The sequence below is a fragment of the Erigeron canadensis genome, chromosome 8 (assembly GCF_010389155.1).
Source record: "Erigeron canadensis isolate Cc75 chromosome 8, C_canadensis_v1, whole genome shotgun sequence".
Taxonomy (NCBI): domain Eukaryota; kingdom Viridiplantae; phylum Streptophyta; class Magnoliopsida; order Asterales; family Asteraceae; genus Erigeron; species Erigeron canadensis.
The window spans coordinates 11153043-11180332 of record NC_057768.1 but is presented as its reverse complement, the minus strand read 5'-3'; the positions used below and the strand labels follow the sequence as shown (position 1 = coordinate 11180332).

Sequence of the window (27290 nt, the reverse complement as noted above, 5' to 3'; positions counted from 1 at the left end):
TGTAAAATAGAAATTTGAGCTCAATTTGTGCAAAAATGGTGTTAGTGTGTAAAAAGGTGTTTGTGTGTGTATGGAGGTTGAAGATGGGGATGGAGAGAGAATAATTAGAGTGAAATTGAATGATTAATGTGTAAATGGGGAAAAGACTTACAATTAATGTGTGGAAGGGGGCTATTTATATCATAAATCTAAGTTTCACTAATGCCCCTCCACCTCTAAAACATTTACATTTTAACACCAGTTTTAGTTATAACACGACCATTTAATTTAAAGTAGCTAGAGCACCGCTCCGGTCGGACTGGAAGAGAAGGTCGTCACAAAGGCAACCAAACTTCAACCGTTACGCTCCGGGTGGGTGGACGAATCCTAGTTGCGCAACTATCTAACTACAGGCCTCCGCTTTCGGAGTAAATAGTAGTGTACCGAAAGAAAACGGGTTGACAGAACTCAAGTTCATCATATAACCTTTATCACATTGAACATACAATATAACTTCATTTCATAATTATATTATCAAAATCATTATATATATATATATATATAAGCAAATTTCATTTATATAACATGTTTTTCACCCCGATAGTTAAACACATAAAGTAGTTTGAAAGGGGGCTATGACTCAGTTGTTTTGAGAGAGATAGAGAGCTGTTCAAATGCGTGGAGAGTGCCTAGTGGTGTCGCCCCTTAAGCAAGCCTAAACCATGGTATTCAAAAATATACACAACGTAAGTGTGTGTTGCATGAACTAGTAAACTAGATCATGAGACGTACGCTAGTAGACTTGCTCATCTTTGGTTGTTGTTTAATTATGGTATTCAAGTACATTATGTTTTTCATCTCCTTTGGTTGGAAAGTATTTGGTGATCAAGGTCATTTATACGATTTTTGTACGCTTATTGAAATTTCGGTACTTTAACCTTGTTTTATATATATTTTCCATTGCATAGTTTGTTTAATAACAACATTTGACATTTGTGTTCTTATAATATGGATGTTGATACATTTTTACTGATTTAGTTTTATTCATTTAATTTAATATTATTTAATTAATTAATTATTTATTTTATGAATTTATTAATTAAATAATTCCTTATAATTACTCTTAAGTTCTTAAATTATCTTTAAAATTTATGGATAATTACTTATGGATTATTTACTGATTTTTATACTTCTTGATTTATAATATTATGATTTATACTTATATTTATGCATTTCTATTTAATTATTTGATAATAGTGATTAATTAGTGATTTTACTTAATAATTTACTTTTAAATTGTATAGTTCTTGTTTCTTTGCTTATATTTATTTTTCCCCAGTAGGTTTTGGTCACTTTTATCATTAGTTATGTAGTTTTGATCAGATTCCTAATTTACACAATTTATTAATTAATTTTTATACCTTTTAATTACCATTTTAATTCATTAAATCATAGAAATTCTTACAAATCACCACAAAAGCTTTTTGTCCAAAAATCCCAGGCCTTTTAGGCAACTTATATCAATAAAAATTTATATCAATTCAACCTCTCTTGTGTCTTTGTAATTTAAGGACTTTTAAGCATAAAAAATCGTTTACCGAAATAACGTTTTAAGCCTCATTTCTTAAGCAATTTAGGTACTTCAAAAAGGATTTTTGCTCTTGTTTCATTTTTTTCCAGAAAGTGCATCATATTTTGATGGTTCAAGTCATGAGAGTGGTGGTGGTGTGATATGTGCAATTTTCTGCCTTCGGTTAGTGATTATTTGACCCGAAAAGGTGATTTTTGACTTGTTATTGCCATGCATCAAATGACTTGACTTTTATACTTTTGAAACACATTATTTCCAGTAGGTTCATTATATTTTCTTGCTCAAAAGATTATGGTGCATATGTGTGCTCAAAATGCATTTTTGCAAGCTTTCGGTTTACGATTTCAAGCATATTTTAACAAGTTTTGATTCAAGCTTTATATCCTTGACATTTTGTAAATTTTTCCAGAATATTAACATCAAGATTAACATATTTTTCACTTATGACAAGCCTAGCTTCATCTCATAATCCAACAAAAGATTCAACTTTCTTAAATCTAACAAACATGCAATTATCTCAACTTTTTAACAATAAATCTTTATCCATCTATAACCCATCAATATAAAAACATACTCTCATGAAAAATTCCAGAAAATTTCCAGAAATATGGACATAAAAATTATATAAAACATGTCCATCATTTCATGCAAAAAGATTATCTTACAACTATCAACATATCTCAACACTTTTCATGCCAACTTTTATAGATCTAACTTTCCAACAACAAAAGTCCATGTCTTTATCAAATTTCCAGAAACTCATACTTCAAAATATATAAAAACATGACCATCTTTCAAAGGAAAAACTACTTTAAAAGCTATTTAATCAATAACAACACTTTTGGGTCTTAAACTAGTTAAATCCTTGGATCTTTCTTCATGGATTCAACATGCATGAGCATGGAAAGAAAGATCCTATTAACTTTGCCCTCATCAAGTGCATATTCAAGAGGAAACATAAAGAAAATATAACCTTTTGATAAAACCTTTTTAATATAGACAAGAACAAGTTTAAACTAGTAAAGAGATGAAGATATATACCCTTGAAGAACACTTTTTGGTGATGAAAATGGTGCAGATTTTCGTGGCTTTTAACCTCCAATAAACCCTTATTCAAACCTTAAAATAACCTCAAATCCTTAGCTTACTAAAACCCTTAAACAATCTAGCCTAAACCCTTATTATTAACAAGTGTTTAGATGGATTTTTCTTGCCCTTTTTCTTGTTTGTTTGTGCCGAACCAAGAAGGAGAAGAAGAGAGAAGAAGAGGTTTTTCTTGAGAGAGTAAATGTTTGTGTGTGAAGTGTGTGAAAAGTTTAGAGTTACTAGGAGAAAAGTGGATGAAGATTTTGAAATTAAAAGTGAGTGGAGAGGGGTGTTGGGGCCGGTTAGAATAAGGTGGAGAGGAAGGGGTTTTCCATTTTTTTTTGTATAAAAATCTAGTGTATAAGTACACATTTTATTTACATAAGTTGTATGTGTGATTTAGTTACAATGGGGATTTATTTACTAGCTCAAAATACAAGTTTATATGTGTGTATGTATGTCATGCAAGTGTGTATGTATATATACATATTTTGGGTGTTTTAGTTTGTTACATGGTTCATTGGTTATAAATCTTGTATTTATATCATTCATATATACATATACTTATTATTATGCAAGCATTTTATGTACATAAAGAACTTACAAATATTTCAAGATGCTCATAGAATTTCCATGATCAAATATTATTTAGTTGGCTTGATGGTTAAATTGTTGGGCATTTACAAGTATTTTTAATCGCTAGCTCAACTTGTGAGACTTATATTATTATTTATAAGTTGGTTAAATGCTAATTAAAATTTTTGTTCAATGACATTTTATCAAATTGAATTTAACATTAACAATAGCTCTAGATTGCTAATTTAGGGGCATTATCTACTAGCTTCAAGTATAACTATGGCTTGCGGGAACATAGACAACCTAACTAGCACGTATATAATATTTATAAAGTAGGGTTGTTACACAAATTGTCAAAATTTTGCATTTTTAATCCTCCAAATAAAAAATATCCTTTTATGACTTATATATAAAAAGGGAAACTGCAGAAAATAGAAACGAATTTTACTCGTTTTCACGATATTAGCAACATCCTTTAAAAACCTTACTTTTTAGAAATCATCTTTCATTTATTAGCATGAACAGTATTAATTGACTGAATGACCTGCTAACATGTCCGTTTTCACGATATTAGAAATGATCTTTTCCATTTTCCTATTTTTAATGCCACGTCATTTCCCTCCCACCAAAATATATTCCCCCCAAAACACAACAAAACATAACCCGTATCATTTCATTTCCCCCAAATCAATTTAGGGCTTCAAATAACTTACCAGATTTGTCTTCATCTTCATCAACATCAATCAAATTAGGGCTTCGAGATTCATCTTCACAACATCAATTTTGTGATTGTACACCTCCTCTGTTGACAAAAGAATGGACTTCATGGACCAAAAAGAACCCTACTAGAAGATTCAAGAGATGTGCTAAATGGGTAAGTTTGTTATTGTTGATTAATTTTTTTCTTCTTTTTACAATTGTTTCTTGCTTTGATTATGAATGATAAAATTAGGGCACTGGAAGTATTCCTTGCAACTTTTTTGGGTGGATTGATCCTCCCTTTGTTGAGAGATATAAGGAAGCAATGTATGAGCTTCATTTACTTAGAAAAGGTAACGGTCATGAAGATGGTAACAAGGAAGAATTACTGCATGCTATGGATGTTATGCAAAAGGAATTAGCAAAAACTAAAGCAAAACTGTCATTGTATAAGACTTGTTTGGTTCTGTTGTTATTGTTGTTATTTGTTTATTATGTTTTATAGAGTAGTAATAGTGTGTTCTTGTTTGCAATGGAATTGCAAAGTTATGTCAATTGTTGTAGTTGTTTTATGTAATGGAAATATCTTTGCCTCAATTTTTGCCTCTTTATGTTCTGTTCTTATTGTTTTTTACCAATGGAAATGTAATTGCAAAGTTTTGTCATTTTTGTACTAAATTGTTGCAGTTTTTTATCAGATCATATATATTTACCTAAATATATATTTTTGTACTGAATTATTGTAGTTTTTTACCAGAAACATAATATATTGACCATAATAAACAGATACAAAAGAGATGATTATCATTGTTTTAGTGCCAAAAGTAAGCAACCATCATAATCTAGTTCAAAATAAACATCATAATTTAGAGAACAAAAACCATCATAATACTTCAAAGAAGGGTAATTGGGTTGTCTTCTTTTGCACCCTTTTCATGTGGGAGCAGTGGCTTACTAGGTCTTGGTCTAAGATTGTGCCTTTTTGGTAGAGGCCCATATAAACCATACTTGCCCAACCTCTTATGATGGTCAAAGAAATGCTTGTGTCGTTCTTGAGTGGAAGCACCTTCTGGCGGTGTTGGAAACAATAACTCTTGCAGACCCTCTTTACTACTCATCATTGCTTCTATTTCTTCCTTGGTCATTGTGTCTGCAGCTTTTGTAGGTTCTGCATTCATATTGTCTTTAGCTTCAAAAGGTTCGACATTCATATTGTCTGTAGCTTTTGTTTGTTCTTTAGATCCTTCTTGTTTAACCTTGATAATAGTTTCCATCACCTTGTCTGCTTCTGCCATGACTAAATCTTGGGTCTCTAAACCTTCATTGGTAAACTCCTCCATATTCATTGACTCTTGAGTGCCAGTTATATCTTCACAAGCTGCCACATTTGTTTGTAGCAATGGATGGTTAGTTGGTTGTTGCTGAGTGTCATTTGCAGAGTACACTGGATGCAATGGTTTCCTAAACCCTATTTACACATGTAATATAAGTTATATAAACATATTATATAGCAACATATAAAACAAAATTTGATATTAAAGAAAAACTTACCCTACCAAGGTTTCACCAGTTTGAGGATCAAATGTAACTCCAATTCCTTTGGGTAATTTGGATCCTGCAGCCCTACCAACACCCCTTCTACCTCTACCACCCCTTTCAGTACCTCTACCACCCTTCCAGTGCCCCTTTATCTGCCACTCACTTCATTGAACTGACTCACTCTTGCCCTTCCAGGATTTCTGAACACCTTAGGGGGTGGTACTTTTTGTTCATTTTGACAAGATCTTAAACTGTGACCCTCCTGCAGACACTTTGTGCATGTCATTATTACTCCAGTCTTTTTCATCTTACCTATAGCCCTAGTGCCCTGATCATCAAGCTTACTTGCATCTTTTCTTCTAGTAATCTTAGGCCTGCCTGGCATCCTTCTTTCCTTTGGTGGTAGAGGGTGAGGTAAGTTGATCTTGGGCCAATCTCCTATGCCTTTCATAGGATTAATGAAATGAGCATATATATCTCTGAATGTATTTGTTTTGTACCAATTGGACACATAGTTCTCTGGTGGCTGTCTAATGTAAAATAGCACTGCAACAGAATGTGCACAAGGAACACCAGACAATTGCCACATTTTACATGAGCATTCTTGTTTCTTTTCATCAACTATGTAGCTTTCATTGGCTTTAATTACCTCAAATTCATAGCCTCCACCTGGGACTACCTTCCAATTGCTGAAAATAAATGGTTCAAGTTAAACAAAAAATAAAGAAAATTTAGCAGTTTCCATTAACAAAGGTCATTTGACAACTTACATTTGTTGATCCTTTGCTAGTTCTAATCTTTTCCTTATGGCTGGACATATGTCATCATTCCATGTAGCATGCAGTTTCCTCATCTTTTCAAGCCTTTCCATTAAGATGATCCTTAAGGCTTCAAGCATAGTTAAGATAGGTTTCCTTCTAATTTAAACAATTAATGAATTAAAACACTTACTAATGTCATTCTCTACAGCTTCACAAGCTAAACCAGTGTTGAAAAAGGCCCTACACCATGTTTTTGGTTCTCTTTTCATCAAGTAATTGTAAGCATCAACATTTGCATCTTTCAAGTCTTTCATGTTGTCCTCAAACAATGTAGGGTAACTAGACTTGCAAATTTTCCAAAGTAAGTTCCTATACAAGACCCCACTATACTTTTTCCTAAAGGTGGCATAAATATGCCTAGCACATTGTCTGTGCTCTACACTAGGCAATATGTCCTTGACAGATTCAATAAGACCCTATATTAAATACAAATTGAACAAAAATAAGTATAGAACAACTATTAAATAAAAATGAACAAAAAAATTTGATTGTTATATAACTATACCTTGTGTTGATCTGACATCAATGTTATACCCCTGCCGTTACCCAAGTCCAGATCATCTTTTAGCAAGTCAGGGAACCATGCGCAATTCTCCTTGTTCTCCACAGTAACAACAGCCCATGCAATTAGGAAAATATGGTTATATGCATCCCTACCCACTGCTGACAGTAATTCCCCTTTGCAAACAGTTTTTAGAAAACAACCATCTAAATGTATTATTCTCCTGCAGCCAGCCTTCCAACCATCTTTCAGTCCATTAAAACACACATAAAGACCCTGAAAATATATTGCACCATCTGGATTTCTTGCCACATTCAACTTAACAGTACTTCCTGGATTTCTTTTAATATTTCTGCTTCATAGTCCCTTAATTTCTCATAATGCTTCTTTAATGACTCTTCATACTCATACTTTGCATGTAGTTTAGCCCTCATAGCTTGATTGGCTGATATATTACACTTAAACTTCTTCAAGAATGCATCTTGAATGTCTTTCAGCTTTATATTTGGATTTTGCCAAATTTTGTGGCCAAACTTGTCTGCAACAGATCTAAAATTCACCAAAGAACATGATTGAAAATTTCTACAACACCTATGCTCATCAATTAATGACTTGATCTTAAATGTTGCTTCTCCTTTCCTCCAAGTAGCCCACAACCTAAAAGGACATAATGTTTGGCCTGTTTTCTCATCCTTCTTCCCACACACCGCTAAAATTTTCTTATGATCACTATGCTCATAATATAGATGATATCCATTAGCTAAAGCATAGTTTATCAAACATTGTTTAAGTTGCTTAGGGCTTTCATACCTCTCTCTCAAGACTGGTTTCATTAACCTCCAGTGAATTTTAGGATTATGCCCAGGTCCATTAGTTTCCTCATCTTCAATCCCTTCATCATTCTCAATATTTTCATTGTTGGTTTCCTCAGCATTAAGCCTATGTAAATAACCAGAAAGATCAGTCAAAAACTCCTCATGTTCATCAATCATTTCATCTGTTTCATCCTTTGGATTCTGTTTTTGTTTCTTGCCTACTCCTTTCTTCTGTTTTCCTTCAAAAACAACCTTTTTATGCAATATCTTTGCCTCCATTTTTGCCTCCTTGTTTAGCTTCCTCTGTCTAATCTCAATCACCTCTTCTTCAACATCTGAAATATGATCCAAAGATGCATCATCATCATCATCATCATCATCATCATCATCATCATCTGTTGAATCAGTTTCTTCCTCCTCATAACTATCTTTTTCATAATTTGAATCCACCTTTTGTTCTGCACCCATCTTTTGTTCTTCACCCACTTTTTCTTCTCCACCCACACTTTGTTTTTCAGGAATATTAACCCCAAGTTGTTCATTTAAGTGGGTATCCTCACCAAGAAAATCAGTCAAGTCATCCTCAAATTGACTCAAATAAACACATTCTCTTCTATTAGTTCTAGACATATGACAAAGAAACTTCTTTATATCCAAATCACATTTGATGATCCTAAGTCCTCCTTTACATAAGTCTTTATCAGGAACACAATAATAAATATTTGTACATTTTTTTGTTTTTGTTATGTGTAAAAAAGAACTAGTAAATTCTGCCATAGTGATATGTGATGGAATATTAACATTATCTAGCTCCTCAATCTTACCACCTACATATGAAAACGAGTATTTCATGAACATACCAGAGTGATAGACGTCTAGCGACCAACCATTTCTTGTAGAGGATGTCATCAGTAACCTTTCTTTGCTCTCAATCTCCTTGTGTGTTTGTTTTTATTTTCAAGCCCTAATTTTGATTTAATATCAGATTTGGGGGAAATGAACGGGGTGTGTTTTGAGGGGAATTTATTTAGGTGGGAGGGAAATGACGTGACATTAAAAAAAGGAAAATGAAAAAGATCGTTTCTAATATCGTGAAAACGGACACGTCAGCAGGTCATCCGGTCAATTGATATTGTTCAAGCTAATAAATGAAAGATGGCTTCTAAAAAGTAAAGTTTTTAAAGGATGTTGCTAATATCGTGAAAACGAGTAAAATTCGTTTCTATTTTCTGCAGTTTTCCCTATATAAAACAACTTTTAAAAAAATATATTTTTTTTCTATATAGTTTAGCTTAAAATAAAATTCATAATTTTTATCATCTACCAACTAAAAAATTATGTTTTCGATGATTTTTTTTTTTTCCAGTTTATTACCAATTTATATGTTCTTTATTTTTCATATTATATTAAATAAAACAGAACAACTATTTTTTTAAACCACTATTTTAAAAATAATATGTTGACTTATTCAAATACATTAACTTTTTATTGAATTTATGATTATTATATTAGATAATTCAAAATAATAACATGGTAAAATATGTAAAAATGGGGGATAAAAGAGTTGTCGAAGTCCTATCCATATGATTCAGGTAATTAAAATATAATTTAAACTAGATTATGCCCTATGTAATATACACATTACATTAAACTAATTACAATTATAATATTTTAAGTAATATTACTTGAAAACAATGATTAACATATATACATTAAAATATTAATAAATGTTATATAATAATAATAACTAAAATGATTTTTAATGATATTATACTTTTATTATGCATATACAATCTAAAAGGAACATATATAAAGTAGGATAAAAAAAAAGGAAAAAGATGATATAAAGGTGAAGAGAGAAAATTAAATCCAATATAAAAACAAATATTAAAAATATAAATATCTACCGTTGTTTGTAAAAAAGAAACAAACATTAAGTTTTATAAAGTGGTTTGTGCATAATATTAAAAGTTAGAGGTCATGAGTTCAAATTTTGTATTTGGCTTTTTATTTGCTTTTTAAAACTGATAAAAAAATGTCCACTACAAATAATGATGTGGCAAATGAAGGGTCACATAAACACTAAAAATATATTTTTAAATGTCAATATATCTGAAAAAACATTAAAATTACCAGAAAATATTACCTAGGCAAAAATCTTAGTTAGCACTAAAAGAGAATTACCACCTAGAAAAAAACATTATCCTCTCTTAGTTATATAAAGAATATGTAACAAAAAGAAAACTTTCAAATTCTATAAACTAATTTTTGGAAAAAAAAAAATCTAATATAATTTTTTGCTTGAATATTCACGTAGCACAAGTTCAAAATAACATACAAATCAAAAATGATTATTAAAAAAAAAAAGGAAAATAATTTTTAGGAAAAGAATATTTTTTAAAAAAATCATAAAAAGATTATTTTTTATTCATTCGATGAATAGTGCAAAGTTCGACAATTTAAAGGATAAAACTGCAATTTACACTTGCGAAAAATGTCAAAGACATAATTGCCCTCACGTATTTTTCACTTGAGTCAACTTAACAAAAGAAAAGTAACAAGATTAGTCTCGGGGACGAAAACTGCAAAATTTGCCAACTTTGGGACATTTTAGTTATTTTTTCACTTTAGGGATAAAAAGTGCAAAATTGTGCCAAATCCAAGGACGGAAGTTATACTTTTCCTCAAGTTTTGTTGATATTAATATTTTAAAAGTTTAAAATTAGTTACATTGATCCGGTATTCTATATTTATTTGACTTGTATCACCACTAAAAAATGCATCATTTCTTAGAAAAATTAAATTACATGGATTTTGCGGATCCGTGGTATATGTGGTTCCAACCTAGATACATTATCTTCAAATATATATATAAAAAAAACCCTTAATTCATAGTTAGAGAAGTATGGATCTTTAGATGAAATTCAACTTTTAATTAAGGCATTAGATCAGATGATGATGTCATATACCTTATTTAACTTTTTTAGATTTAATTTTATTTTAATAGATTTAAATTATTATTATTTCCTTATTTAAGTTTGTAGACATTAATAGTTATTTTTTTCAGTGATATAATCTTGGAAACTAATATTTTCATATTTTACATCATTTTTTATCTTTAAAATAGCTAATTAATGTTTTTACAATAAAATTTTCTTTTTAATTGTAATACGTTTTTATTAAATTATATTTTTGTATAGAACTTTTATCATACAACGATGAAAATTTTTGGTTATAAGGATTTTTGTATAGGATTTTAATCATATGATGTAATTATTAAATCATTGTTTTGAAAACTGGACCGGATGTCAAACCGGCTTTCTTAATAAATAACTAAAAAATAAATATGAAGTCTATAGTAAGTTATCATAATTATATATCAGAAAAACAATTGTATGAAAATTGCAATATTATTATGCATAATTTTAACTTAGATTAACACAACATGCGATATGTAGATTGATAATTAACTTGCTTAGTAATTTTAGTGTATAACTAAATTATTCGAGCAAAGCTAAAGCACAAGTACAATGACAATGCAAACATATCCGGATGAATGAAAGACATCCAAAGGACTAAATATTTTACTTAGCGAGACCTCTAATAGATGATGTATCCACTTTTCAACTGTATTATCACTGTTAACCGGAGTCTAAACGACCACTAATGTAACTTCATGTTCTTTTAGTGGTTTAATTCTTACCTGGTTAAATACTTGTCAACTTATAATACTATCAAAATTTAAATGTCATTAATTATACAAGTTTCCCACGTAATACGGGTAATAATCTAGTAGATATAGATATTTAATATTTTGTTTTTAGAATATATGTGTATGTTTGTTTAATATAATGTTATTTATATTATATACATACTAAAAATTAATGTGCTATGTAGAAGTATGAAAGGTACAAACTATTAAAACACATACTAATTTTAATTATTTCATTTTAACCCTTTTAATTTTAACCAATATTCGTTTTAACCCCCTAAAATTTCTATTTTTTTAAAACTTTTATCTCATTTATAATATACTAAAAACCTATATAAATGTATAAGTGCTCTATGCGTAGAATGTACAAGTTTTTATAGCACATAATAATTTTTACCAATTTTCAGTTTACCCCCTGAACTTTATATTCTTTTAACTTTTGTTCAACATCAAAGTTTTCGTTTTAATTTTCTTGACACTAAGTTTTTGGGTTCTCATTTTTTCATCAAATAACTTTCACGTAGTTACGATTTTACTTTTAAACATTTAGTTTGACTATTTTTTATCCGTCTTTATATATATATATTATATATAACGTTTTTAATATATAATAACTTTTATTATCGTTACGTCTTAGATTCATGTAACATTTAAATCATTAACATAGTTATTGTTTATGTTCTTATACAAAAGGTTTATACAAATTTACAAATCCTTTATGCCTTACAAGTTCTTATAACATATACTAATTTTTATCAATTTTTTCGATCTTTTAACTTTTGCCTTACATCAAAGTTTTCATTTTCGTCACACTAAAATTTTGGATTTTTATTAGACAACTTTCACACAGTTACGGATTTACTTTTAAACATTTGGTTTGATTATTTTCATCTGTATTTTTATATAAATAATGTTTTTTATATAATAACTTTTGTTATCATTACGTCTTACGTTCTTATAACATTTAAAGCATTAATATAGTTATTGCATATGTTTTTATACATCTTTTTACACTTTTACATTTTCTATTGTTATTGCTACATGTTTAATTGTATTTTTTAAATTTTGAGTTCGAGACATAAATGTGGAAACAAAACTTTGTCGTGTAGAAAGCGTACCCCGCGGGGTACAAAAACTAGTTAATAACTTATTTGGATTTTGGGATGTATATAAGGGCTTTTTAAAGGGTATTGGTGTTAAATATTTAGAGAGAAATTGCATTTAGATATAATGTTTGTGTACAGTAAGAGGGAAGCTGCTTTTGAAAAATTGCGTTTTGTGACTTTTTGAACGCGTAAAATTAATTTTTGACATTTTTTTTCCAAACACCGAAAACTGATTATTTACGATTTCTAAACTCAATAATCGAAAAATCCTTTACATAACTCAACACAAACACCCTCTAAATGATGATATGATATGGGAAAGAATAGAGATTCTTTAAACTTGTAACAATTTCATAGGTGAAGATGAACAACTCTTGATTTTTGGATTAAAATCAAAGGTCAAAATTCAGAAACTCAAATCTGAATCTTAACATTTGATTTTAATCCAAAGGTTCCAAATTCACCTATGAAGTTGGTACAACTTTAAAGGATCTTTATCCGAAAAAAATGATATTTACACTATGGTTTTTTATTAAATTACCATACTCTACATATATAATAGTAAATTGTACGAGTAGATAATGCATATCTATCTATCTATAATATAACTAAAAGAGGGGTTGGGGGTACATTTGACACCCTTAATCCCCCTCCTTTAGCCTAATCCTACATCCATATTAATCCTCTAATTTTTTAATATTTATCTCAATTAATTTACACTTTTTGGTTTTCCATCACCAATTTACACTTTAACCCAATTTAAAACAATTAATTTACACTTTTTGGTTTTCCATCACCAATTTACACTTTTTAACCCAATTTAAAAAATAATTAACTTACACTTTTTGATTTTCTATTACCAATTTACACTTTAACCCAACTTAAAAATAATTAATTATACTTTTTGGTTTTCCATCACCAATTTACACTTAAAAATAACTAATTTACACTTTATGGTTTTTCATCACCAATTTACAATTTCACCCAATTTAAAAATAATTAATTTACACTTTTCGGTTTTATTGGTAATCTATAATATAACTCACGTACGACGACAAAAAAAGAAGCTACGATCAACTACAAAAGGGATTTTCTTTTTATATACTTTGCACATAATTAATCATTATTTTTTCACATTGAATTCTTATGTTATTGTTATTAATATTTCTTTTAATTTAGTTTATTGTCCATTATAGGTTCTTTATGGTTTATTTCTTCAACAACAAAAAATATGACCACATTAGTTCATCTTGAAGATCTTAAGTCAACACATGTTAACTATCATTTACGACTCCGTGTTGTGCATGTATGGACTGTTTCGGAGTGAAACAACCCGAAGAAAATCAAAACGTTCGAGATGATCTTTGTTGATGAATTGATATGTATTTTTCAAAATATATTTTACATTTTTAGAATAGAAGAAACTGTAAAAAATTTTTTTAACTAAAGTTGAAAAAAAAGGGTAAACTGTAATCAATATTTATATGGAGTTAATTTTCGTATGTTTCTTCTTTAGCTTTCGTATTAATTAAGTTGTGATATATGACTTAACTAATCTAAATATTATATATTAAATTGTGTATTTGTAACTTATATTAACTCTTAGGATTTACAATCATAGCTTTCTAACCTTTTAGATATAATGTTTAAATTTGCTATGAGTAGAGTTCTTATTACTTTAATATATTAACTTTGATTATTTTGATATCGTTTTGAAAATAGCTCATTAATGGTGTATATTTAAGATTTACGAATATACCTTTCTATAAGTTTTTAGATGAAAAGTCAAATTTTGCTATGAGTAAGATTATGATTACTTTAATATAGCGATATTGATTATTTTGAACCTGTTTTAAAACTAGCTCATTAATGGTGTAACTTTTTAGCCGTTGTTATTCTATCAGGGGTAAATGCTACATATTGAGATAGTGTTGAATGTTTTAGTATGATTATTTAGCATGATGGAACAATTCATCATTTTAGTTTGTGCATGACAGATATACTTCGGATTTTATGAAAAACATGATATCAATTTTAAATAATATCTTTAGATAAACTCTTTGAACCACGTTATATTTAGGATTTAACACAACAGAAGATGACTTTGCAAGGTTTTTGGCTCGACTCTTTTTTTTTTATCAAGAATTTATTTCCCTATCTTTCTTGCATTAGCCGATAAAATCATTTGATCTACGTTTGGAATGTCCTTGGTTGGGTTCCTTTTTTTTTTTTTTTTGCAAAGATGTTTATTCGATTCTTATGATTAATTTGTTTGGAGTTTGTTTTTTAAAATTGGATTAAGTACATAGAAACACACTAAGAGAACACTATCATATAGGCCATTATCATACATGGTTCGGTCAATGGTCAATGATAAATGGACGAGAAATTTTAGGAGTATTTTGAACGATGGAGTGACTATTCAGCTAGCAAATTTTCAAGTTGATTTCGGTATATCTATTTAATATATTTGAATTCCAATTTTTTAACTTTGATTAATATATTTTGAGACTACCCGTCAATTAGACGGGTCTGAACACTAATATACGTATATACGGTACCTTAATAAAAACTCATGAATATTATACGAGTAGTAAACTGTATGATATAGACAAATTGAGTTTTAGTGGGTTTGAACTTTGAAGTGTATTGTTTAGTATAGTATACCCTACATAGCTTGGGTGAGTGGAATGTTAAGGCTGTATATGCAAATGGGGGGCCTCAAGCCCCGTTATATGCAACAATTCCCCAAAATTTACCATCGTTTTATTACTGAATCAGCTTTTACATACAGTCACAGAAGTTACAATTCTTGTAAGCCTAATTCAGAAAGAATTCATTTTCCTCTCAAAAGGTCAGAAATTAGGGTTCTATCACCAAAAACTCACTTAAATCTTAATATATATATATATATATATATATATATATATATATATATATATATATATATATATATATTTCTTATTAATTTTATTTATACGGGTTTCTTTTATACCAAACAGTGAAATCATGTCATCATTCGAAATGTCAAACAATAACAACATGCGATTAGCATACAACAACACTGACGGGACACCCATTTACACCTCACCTGCACCTACTTATAACAATTCCGGCGCCGTCGCCGTCAGAAATGGCGCCGGCGAGAGTAATTCTATGATGGATGGGGCTGTAGCCAAAAGGAAAAGAGGCAGGCCAAGGAAGTACCCAACGGCCGATGTTAATAATTCTTCTTCTGCGTCTCCCAATTTGCCGCATGCCGTCGAGTCTGGTGGGTTTTCGTCTCCGGGTTCTTCGACATTTTCGTCTGGGAAGAAAAGGGGCAGACCTCCTGGTTCTTTAAATAAACAACATCACTATCCCGCTGCTTCAGGTATATATATATACACATATATATGTAGTATTAATGTATATACATATCATATATGGTCGAGTTTTTGGCATGTACGCGGCCTATTCTGTGATGTTTCCAGGAATTTATCCCTGTCTATCCTAAAGTGTGTTTGTATCTATCTATATATATCTATGTGTGTTTGGTGTTTAAATGGAAAAAAAATGGAGTATTATTTAAGTTATAATATGTTATGAAAACTAGGCAACGTGTAAATGTTTGTTGGCTTTTGATTGAGATTGATTAATTAATTAATTAATTTCTTATGTTGGGATTATCAGCTAATTGTTTATTTTATTTGTGTTGTTATTATAGTACTATATATATAATGTATGTTTGTAACTTTGTACTGTAAACAGATTGCTGCTATAAAGTATGGAACTTTTTTCTTTGTTTTTTTAATTATCATAAAGTATAGGAAAATGACCTTTTAACTCAATTGGCATGGGGAAATGATAAGATAGATTTGACACCATAGGTCTTGAGTTCAAATCCGATCCAAGACGGGTTTTACCGCAGTGAGACTTCGATCGGTGGGGGAACTGGTGGCTTTGGTGGGATTTTGGCCACCCGGTGCAGTTTGTCGTTCACGGGCGTATGAGTGTTTTTTGCCGTTGGGTAACCCCGGAGATCTGGACATTAATTTTTGCTGGACGTTAAAAAAAATTATAATAAAGTATGAAACTTGTTCAGGTGAGCATAAAGAATGAAACTTGTTAATGACATCGGGTGCAGGTCAAACACAGCCATGTGATAAATTCACAGTAAAGCTGTGTGTCGTTGTTGTTCATATCACTTTGCGTCGAAAATGATAAAAAAAATGATCAGATTAATGATAAATCCATTATTGAAAATGGGTGCTATTAGTAAGTTTAAGAAGTCCAATGTACATCAGATCTAAATATGGAGGAAAGATTAAGGTGAACATTTTTAATTTTTAATTTTTTTTCTAAAATTTGTAAGCTGTTTCAGCTGTCTTAATCTTGTAGATAAATAGAATTTAGCTACCTGATTTGAGTCAAGAGTATATGGATTTGATATAATGACGACTCATCCTTCCATTTGATGAGATTTAAGTTTGTATCAAATCTACAAGATTCGTGCTACAACAATAGGATTCAATCTTTTTTGGAATATTTCAGCTATTGTTTGCACTGGATCGATAAACATTACCAATCATTAGGGTATGCGTATATATTTTATTTGTCCGCTTCTTCTGCGGATCTAAGTTAAATTTACCCTTTATGTCATTTTCTGTTCAATTTATGTCTCATTTTTTTTTTTTGTTCTCCTTGTTTCTGGCTAATCTAGGACAATTGGAATGCAGTAACGGCAGATTTAGTTGCTTTTTGTGTCTCTACTAAATGAGATGATTAATATAGAGAATGAATCAACACTTGAGCAAGCTTAGTGAACTATTGTTGATACCTGTTCATTCGTTTCTAATAATTGTGTAAAGAAAGAATTCGTTACAACAGTAGCTAGTAATATGACTGGTAAAACAGCAGTGGTAATCGGTCATATATAACTCTCTATATTTACCATCAGGAGTCTGCACTTTGCAGTACAATCAAAATTGTTATCTGCTTTAATCTAATGTTCACCAACGATGATATTTATGGACACTTTTGTAATGATTATCTGTAAGCTGATAAGCTTTTGTCTGTATGACTTTACCTTAATCTGTTTGACTTTACCTTACTCTGATAAGTTTTTGTCTGTATCATGTCGTTGTTGAGGAATCTCTTTTAAATCTTATTGTAGTATACTTGGTTATCGATTGCAATTACTCTGTTATTTGGGTTGCCTTATATAGTTATATGGGAAAACATTTGCAGGTTCACCAGGAGTCGGGTTCATGCCGCATGTTCTCGATATTCAATCTGGAGAGGTGCATTCTTGATCTTTTTGTGTTTCTAAACTGTGGTTCTTTGATGTTTACCTTATATATCTAGTGCCTAACCGTGTAGTTTATTCAGCACAATTTTTATGATCATTCCGTTGTAGCTGTCATTGTTCCTTATACTTCATAATGCGTAGGTTTTAAATCTATAAATTTTTATTATCGCTAGAATTTGTTATAATGGATTTATTCCATGTTTGATGCTTCTCAAAAGTCAAAATCACTAGATTAAAATGATCATTAATTTGAGGAATCAATATATGTACGTGCATAGCTTTACTTTAATAAACTTAGTAGATTTGCTTTATAAGTAGTTTCATTGTGCACTAGAGCTAATGACCCTACAGTATTTAGCATTTGACGTTTTTTCACATGTGACAGAAACTAATGACAAAATTGCTTTGAAACTTAATTTTCTCAAGTTTTTAATACAACTACATAATTTGTATCATGCTACGGAGTTTCTTTTATTGGGGGTAGGAGCTACAAATTTATTTTAATTTCAATCCATTTTCATAGTCTAAGATATTGTTTGATATAATATGTCTGATTGAATTTCTTCTTATAAAGCATTATTCAGTTGTACATACAAAGTTGGCTTGCCATAGTTTTATTACGTAAAGCTAAGATTATTGTGTCATATTGTGTTCTTTCTCCGTTCCGACTTCCATGCCCTACAGAACTTTCAGATTTCTTTCTACGCTAGTCACCAATTTGCAATTGTATCATGCACTTGTGTTTACTGGGGGGGGGGGGGGGGGGGGGGGGGGTGGTCACAAAATTTAGGTCATCTTGGAACTTTTAATTCGCCAAATTGAAATGTACATAATGTGTGTGGATGGAATCACTAAAACATTAAAAGTCCAGGGCCATAAGTGAGAACCTAACGCCTGTTCACAGAATTTCATGGCTTATACTTTCGAGATTAGAGAAATGTTTTGTTAATGAGTTACTATTGTGGTCAAAAACCAATCTTTTGCTTGGTTCAGTAAAAGTTGCGATAAGTAAGCACATACAGAACCATGGTTACCCAAATGCTAGTAAAAGAAAGAAGATGGACATAAATTTTGAGGGCAAGAAAGAGAACAAAGAAAGTTGTCAAGCATGAAAGATATGTGATGATATGTTTACTGGTGCGTGATAATAACCAGTTCATGATATATGTGCAACTATCTAAATATTCCCTATTACTACACGGTTACGTCCATATATAACGTGAATCCTTACCTTTTCTCTTTAGTTATGGAGGAGTTCATGTTCATGGATAGTATACATGGGTTTGTGATTGAAGAGATTAGGAAACATGTTTCTGCAGAGGTGGAGAAATAGATAAAAGCAGTTAGTAATTTTGAAAAAGAATCTGAAAATACAATAACATGTCCTCACAATATATTTTTGAGTGAAAACTTTCATTATCTAGGAATTTACCTTGTGATAAGTTTACTTTTGGAAATTTGGGTTGATTAATATGTTTTTCTGTCCAAGAACGGCAAACATTTACCAGAATTAATTTCTTCTACACAGGATGTGTTGGCAAAATTAATGTGGTTCTCGCAGAATAGCACTAGAGCGCTCTGTGTTCTGTCAGCTAACGGTTCTGTATCGAATGTAACACTTCAGCAATCAGCAACATCTGGTGGAACTGTGACATATGAGGTATGTCTTGGTGTTTACTAGGGGTGACAGTTCAATCCCATTTACAGATGTATCGCCTGTTCGGCTTCATGATTTATCTTTAACATGTCAAAGGGCTAAAACGAAAAAAAATGTATAGCTTATAAGGAAATGGGTCAAACAGGTGGAAAGCTCCCTTAAATGTACTTTTAATGTATAAATCCTCCTAAAAATCAATTTATCAAAGAAAGTTTTAATTGTATTGAAATAGTCAGATTCTGGAGTCATCTTTGACACAATAGTTATTAAATAAAAAAGGAAGAAAAGATACAAAAGTGTTCCAGGTCAACTGACCCGGCCCGTTTTAAACTATTGTAAAGGATATGTAATTTAAGCAACAGTCTAAACGCCGTTAAAAAAAAAGCAACAGTCTAATCTTTTGCTACTTAAATTTATTTAATGCAGGGACGATTTGAGATCCTCTCTCTTTCTGGCTCATTTATGCTGTCAGATATTGCTGGTCAACGTAGTAGAACGGGTGGCTTAAGTGTGGCGCTCTCTGGCCCTGATGGCCGTGTTTTAGGTGGTAATGTAGCTGGCCTTCTCACTGCGGCAGCACCTGTTCAGGTTCCCCTTCCGATTTCACCTTTTCAGTATTAGTTGAACTATCAGTGTTGGGCCCTATCCCAATAACTTATGAATGGGCCAATTTAAGTTATGTTTTATCTCTAACGGAAAGTAGGAAAAATTAGCTAAAAATAATTAGCTAAAAATAAATGGGTGGAATGGCAATGGCCAAAAGGTGGAAATCACCTAGTGTTTTTTAAATCATGATGCATTGAAGCGGCTACATTGATTTACAGGCTAATTTCAACAAAGTGAAATGAACTTCTAAAAATACATATATATATATATATAAATATATATATATATATTGTGAATAAACTTTCAAATTTACCATTTAATGTAATGAATTTCAGAGTTGCCAGCGTTTAGTTAACTTAACCATCTATTAATTGACGGACATGATTTTTTTTTGTTTGATTTCATCTGATATTTTTCAAGGTTGTAAATATCGCTTTTCGGTATTGTCTCCGTCGACCATCGATAAGCGATATATCACCATATCGTGGATATATCTGGAATATATCATCTCGCTCGACCACCGATAAGCAATATATCGGGGATATATTGGTCGAAATAACCGAGATTTCCAACACTATATTTTTAAATCTAATTTAGTTTACTATACTTTATTATAACTAAAAATATGAACAATTATGTACCTCTTATAAAAATTGTTTTAACCCCAAACAGTTCTCGTAACATATTTTTTATATATTTTATATCTTTCTTTATTCCTAATTATGTTTATTGTGATATAAAAAACTTATGGTATTAATATCTGTGAATGTAACTAACTATGGACGAATGTCTATAGTGTAAAAAAACTACAGTCGTGTTTATTGTATGTAATGAACTTTCAAATCTTATGCATTGTATGTATTCGACCAATCAAAAATCTTGTGTATAGTTTTTTCTGCCAGTCAGCTCAACTTAACTCAACTTTTTACTAAAAACAGTGGCCCGTTTGTCTGAAAACATTCATGTATTGTTACATATCTTACCTGTGTGCCATCTTTGACTATGGAAATAATGGCGTATGACAGTATTATAGTTCGGAAATGCTAATAAACACATTTGATTAGTTAAAAAAGGTTTGTGTCCAACATGCATCTTTTTTCTGGTTACAGGTTATTGTTGGTAGCTTTGTTCCTGCAAGTCAGAAGCAAACAAAATCAAGAGGTAATAACGAGGCAGAAGTTGTAAATGCCCCTCTGAGCGAATCCTCAGGTGGAGGGCTTGGAAGTCCTCTCGGCCACAGTAACAATAGCAATCCACAAGGCATGGCTAGCATGCCTTGGAGATAAATCCGTTTTCTTGTGTGCTGTAAGCAACAGATCCCAGTATTAGGAAAACTTTTTCTTTCGTAAATTTAGTTTCTAAACTTATTGTGTAAGCATAGCTGCTTGGCCAGGCCCTAAGTCTTGATTGAATTCTTTGCGTATTAGTAATAAGGTGTGACCTGTAAGACGTCGCATTGTATCTTCCGAGGTTAAGAGTTTTAGTTTAAAAATAGTCTAGAATCAGTATTTTTATAGAACATTGGCTTTTTCTGTTTAAGTTCTGCTGATTTTCTTCTCTAAGATATGAGCATTGACAATACAAATGTAGTTGGTTGATCATTAACTTGTATCATAAATGGGTCATAAACTCATAATACTTGGGTGGCCATAAATACAGAAAGCAACTTGTAGTCTGAAGTCTGTTTTTGATTGATGTCCATTTTTGTAGCAAAAATAGATGTATATACTCGTGATAAAATTAATGATAACTGGATATGGTTGTTATCATGAAGGAAAGCCAAGAGTGTTTATTTTAACTAAAAGAGAACGGTTTCAGCGTGAGGATAAGTGACAGTTGGATAACACGGGTGTGATTATCACAGTTTTCCACGTATCACATAGTCAGCGTGGACATTTATAAATCAGAATTGCATGATAAGTTTTACAAGCAGGGTACTAATCCTAGTAGTAGGATACGTAATCAAGATCTAGTATTTGAAAAAAGTAAACATCTCGAAGGTGATCAGGAAAAGAGTTCGGAAATGATCAAATGGATATATAAGTTAGGTTTTACACATCTTATATCCGAGCTAGTCAAAGGCGAGCTAAGTTAGCTAACATAACATTGAAAACCTTATCTGTTTTGAATCGTGACGTGGTGTTTATTTGAAGTTTGGAAATTACATGATGTGTTTGTTTAACGACTGTAGGTTCGAAACACAAAGAATGAAAGTGAAATATGATTATGGATATGTATGGTGAAAATAAATATACTCCGTAGCTTTTAAGTTACGTTGTAGCTTTCAACCAAACCTGTGCTAAAACTGTTATTTAAGTGTTTAACATGGAAGTTGGATTGTAAGTTAATAATTTAATTTTAAAATTCAAAAAAAGCTCCAACAAAATTTCCTTCAAAACAAAATGCTCTCGCCAGTCGCATACTTGCATCCAAACAAGACGGTCCCTTTACTAATTAACCGATAACATAAGGTATGATATATAAATATTCTTGTACACTTTATGATTTTGTTCTCACTAAGGCTGACAATTTTGACACGGAACCTATTAACACGACACGACACGACCTGTTTTTAACAGGTTTCGTGTCTTAACAGGTCCGGACCTGTTAAGACCTGTTAAGATTCGTATCTTAACAGATCTGGACCTGTTAGGACCTGTTAAGACATGTTAAGATTATACATATATATAAAATACCAAGAATTGATATTATGATTTGATATATGATTTTTATAAGGTAAGATGTTTATGAACTTTTGTAATGTAAGGATTATTGTCGCTATATAATAGTTGGAATTTGTAAGAATTTTTGTATCCTTAAGGTTTTTTTTTTCAACATTAGTCAAAAATTCTATAATATATATGTTAACAGGTTCCTTAACAGGTCTTAACAGGTGCACCTGTTAATTTTCGTGTCGTGTTCGTGTTTGAAAAAAATGACACGATTAGTTAACAGGTCGTATTCGTGTCTTAACAGTGTGACCTGTTATGCCAGCCTTAGTTCTCACCTAATATTAAGAATTTTTTTTTTTTTTTGAAAGTGTGAATCATTTGCTCGCAATAGGGGATCTAACTTACGTTGTAACCGGATCCGCGCTAGAGAGCCTCCTCACCCTCAATACCTAGTAGAAGGAGAAACTCCCAACTAAACCGCTCGAAGGCACAACATTCAATTGGGATAAAACCTTGCCCTCTCTGCAGAACTCAAACCTTCTCCACTGGAAGATTTTATTGTGAAATTCCCTCAATTGATTTCCCATACCCCGAACTCGAGACTTCCAGCATGTAAAGCTGATGCTCGACCACTAAGCTATAATGGAAAGTACACCTAATATTAAGAACTACAACGTGGATATACACAACTAAAACCTATTTAAGTACTATAATATAAATAAAAGAAGAGGTTGGTGGTACACATGACACCCCTAATCCCTCTCCTTTAGCCTAATACTCTCTCCTTATTAATCCTTTATTTTTTTAATATTTATTTAATAAAAAATGATCCCTTTAATACAAAAAATCTTATTAGCCAACAAATGTTAACCATCATATACGACTCTGTGTTGTGCATTTATATGGACTATTTCAGAGTAGAACAACCCGAAGAAAACTAAAACGTTCGACATGGTATCTGTTGATGAATTGATATGTATTTTTCAAATTATATACTCTACACTTTTTGTTTCTTTTTTTAGTTAACTAAAGTTATAAAAAAAAAGGTAAACTGGAATTAATATTTATATGGAGTTAATTTTCATATGTTTCTTCTTTAGCTTCCGTATTGATTAAGTTGTGATATTGGTCATACACTTTTTTTTTCTCTTTTTATTTAACTAAAATTGTTAAGTTGACAAAAAAAAAAGATAAACTGGAATTAATATTTATATGGAGTTAATTTTCATATGTTTTTTCTTTAACTTTTGTATTCATTAAGTTGTGATATTGGTTATACACTTTTTGTTTTACAATTATTATAAGATTTATATATCTTAAGACTACCCGTTCAATGGACGGGTATGAGCACTAAGAACTAAAACGTGGATATCTTTTATTATACTAAAACACAGTTGCTCTAATAACTTATCGACCAATTACAACTCTCGATTTCTTAATGTTGATTTTTGTTTTCAATTTTGACTTTAATTTACACTTTTTTTTTCTATCACAAATTTACACTTTTTTTTGTTTTCCATCACAATTTTACACTTTTTAACCAATAATTTTAATATAATAAATAACAATAGCTAATATATATCCGATACAATAATAGCTAATATTTATCCAATAAAATAATAACAAATTTATACTTTTTTTGTTTTCCATCATAAATTTATACTTTTTACCTAATAACTTTAATACAAAAAATAAATAATAATAGTTAATATATATCCGATAGAATAATTGGTAATAGTTATCCAATAAACTAATAACTAATATATATCCAATAATATGTTCTATCATATATATATATATATATATATATATAACTAATTAATTAAAAATTAATTAAATTTAATGTAAATATATATAAAGATTTTAATAGTAATTATTGTCCTATTTTAATTTTAATTTTAATCTTCTATTATACTAAAGCACAGTTGCTCTAACAATTTATTAACCAATCACATCACTAGATTTTACAAAATTTTTAATTTTGACTTTCTTTGACTTTTTATTATCTAAATACCTATAAATATTAATATAAATCTTCTATTATACTAAAGCACAGTTGCTCTAACAATTTATTAACCAATCACATCGCTAGATTTTACAAAATTTTTAATTTTGACTTTCTTTAACTTTTTATTATCTAAATACCTATAAATATTAATATAAATATAAATGTCCCCATTTTCCTTAAGATAACTACCTTTAAGAATAGTTATAAATTAATATATAAATATTCCTTGAGATAAATGTCGACCACAATATACCTTAAGATAACCACCTTAAGATTAATTATAAATTAATATAAATATAAATATCTAATTTATATAATATATTTTATTAATTATAAAATTACTATATGTAGTTTTAATCGGCAAATCCTTATTCCAATCTCAAAAACCCAAACATAATACCACATCTCTGTCCCTTTCTAATCACAATCACAACAGGATACTGTTACAAAGATTCTCAACAAGAGGCGGAAGGAGAATTGAGAAAATATGATTTAAATGTTCATTTATTTTATTTTGTTTTTTTTATAACATTCTTAACATTTAAATTCAGCAATTAGTTTTTAAATATTACTTCAACTTTGGAATTATAAGTTTTTATGAATTAAATATATGAAGGCCTAATATTGATATGTCGTAAGCCCCGTGTCCAGTGTCGGACACGGGTCTAAAATCTAGTATATACAAAAACACAGTTGAACTAATAACTTATTAACCAATAATATTGCTCGATTTTATTAAATTAACTCTCGTTGATGTCATCATTTAGTTTTTTACATAGTTTTATTTAATTAATAAAAAACAAATAACTAAAATAATTATTTTTACAATGTTATTAAATTGATTTCTATCTACAAAGCCCGGTTTTTACACATGAACAATTGTACATTGGTGTATCACGAGTTAAGTCAAGATGGGCTTTAAGATGTTAATATGTGACAAAGATGAAAAGACAAAAAACACCACAACATATTTCGTCTATAAAGAAGTTTTTCAAATGATAAAGTAGGGTATATGCTTCTAATGTTCTTTTATTACATTTATGTTTTTTCTATTAGCTTAACATTTTTTACATTAGAATTGAACACTAGTATCTACTTATATCTTTAAATTTGAACTTATAAGCTTTTATGCGTTACATGTAATAATGTCTAATATTAATAATATCGTAAGTTTCGTGTCAAGTATTGGACACGGGCCTAAAATCTAGTACACAACTAAAAACCTATTCAAGTATTCAAGATATAAGTCGAAAATCTTTGTAACAACCTACTATATGAAAATGTGGATTTCAAAAAAAAATTTAAACTTTAAACAAAACTCTGTTAACAAAATGCGGAAGCGACGTTTAAAAATCCCATATGATTCCTAACGAAGTCAATAAAACATAATAAATGTCTAAAAAGGTGTTACCAACAGTATCATTCCAATAGTACAACTGAAATCCACAATCAACTAATAAAATAACCAACATAGTAAAGGCCAACTGGCTAAGTAAATGTCTACTTGAATTATTCAACTACGGGTAACTAAAGTCAACGTCCATAAGCTTCAATAAAAGCTACCCATCTCACATGCAAGCTACCAAGCCACTGATCAACGTCTAACCTGAGGGCACAACACATTTCCACAAAACACAAGTGTCAGCTTAAAAAGTCGAGTAAAATATCAGGTTAATACAAAACAAGGTTTGCCAATTAAAACATTTCATAAGAAATCATCTCACACATATGTATAGGCACCACACATCCACATCCACATAATCACACATAATATAGTTCATCAATCCTATAATGTGTCTAGCAATCCTCAATAATCCCCTCAATACTTCCACATTTATCCACTTTAATCCACATTAGGTTATGCCAATTATTTACAACTTTAAAGGTTTTGTGTGAAGGCGGTCACAAGACCTCACAGGGAAACCTCATACCCAATGTGATGGGTCGACCTTACGGTGGTCCATCGTTGTCGTTATGGATAGGCATAACCATATCAGTAGTCCGTTACACACTAATGGTCAACCACGCCACCCGGAAATACTCTACCACTTTAGGTTATGTCACACGAGAGTATGTACAGTACCCCCGAGTGATCCACTTTGCACATTAGCCAATTAGACTAGTGTGGGTTAAGCTTAACTTTTTTCCACTTTAGTGCTCGAGACTTTACACACTTAATAGTCCACAAATCCACTTTATCTACTTTAATCTACTTTGTCTACTTTAATCCACTTTATCACATTAAGGCCCTTAACGTGCACGTGACATGGCAACATAAATCATGTCTAATGTACTATGTGTACAAGTCCACAAATATCCACAAACCACTTTAATCCACATTATCACAATATAACTACTAAGCATGCATCAATGATGTGATTCATAAACTACTTTAAATCATAATATCACAATAGAGATCATAACTACTAAGCATGCATAAATAATGACCCAATCACCTCCCACATATATCCCATACCCAACATATGCATGAGATATTTTAAACAACATAAAATGGGGAGATAATTAATTTATCAAATCTATGTTTTGTTGTGTCCCTCATGTGTCAAAAGTAAGTTATCTTACCTTTTGCAGCTTCACAAACAACGAATAATAATTTACCAAGCTTGTTAT

At 30.5% G+C, this 27290-nt stretch overlaps 1 protein-coding gene across 1 annotated transcript; it reads left to right on the top strand.

The window, feature by feature from the left end:
• The first annotated feature begins 15122 nt into the window (after positions 1-15122).
• LOC122579040 (AT-hook motif nuclear-localized protein 10-like) lies at positions 15123-21518 on the top strand. Its single transcript, XM_043751124.1, has 6 exons — positions 15123-15280; positions 15429-15799; positions 17656-17708; positions 19245-19376; positions 19800-19961; positions 21089-21518. Exons 1-6 carry the CDS (start codon positions 15132-15134, stop codon positions 21263-21265), a joined length of 1044 nt encoding a protein of 347 aa, XP_043607059.1. The 5' UTR covers positions 15123-15131; the 3' UTR covers positions 21266-21518.
• Positions 21519-27290: the final 5772 nt, after the last annotated feature.

Coding starts and splice junctions, on each gene's coding strand:
- LOC122579040 (XM_043751124.1), top strand. CDS start 15,132: ATGCAAATGGGGGGCCTCAAGCCCCGTTATATGCAACAATTCCCCAAA. Junction 17,709..19,244: donor TCGATATTCAATCTGGAGAG/GTGCATTCTTGA, acceptor TCTTCTACACAG/GATGTGTTGGCAAAATTAAT. Junction 19,962..21,088: donor CTGCGGCAGCACCTGTTCAG/GTTCCCCTTCCG, acceptor TTCTGGTTACAG/GTTATTGTTGGTAGCTTTGT.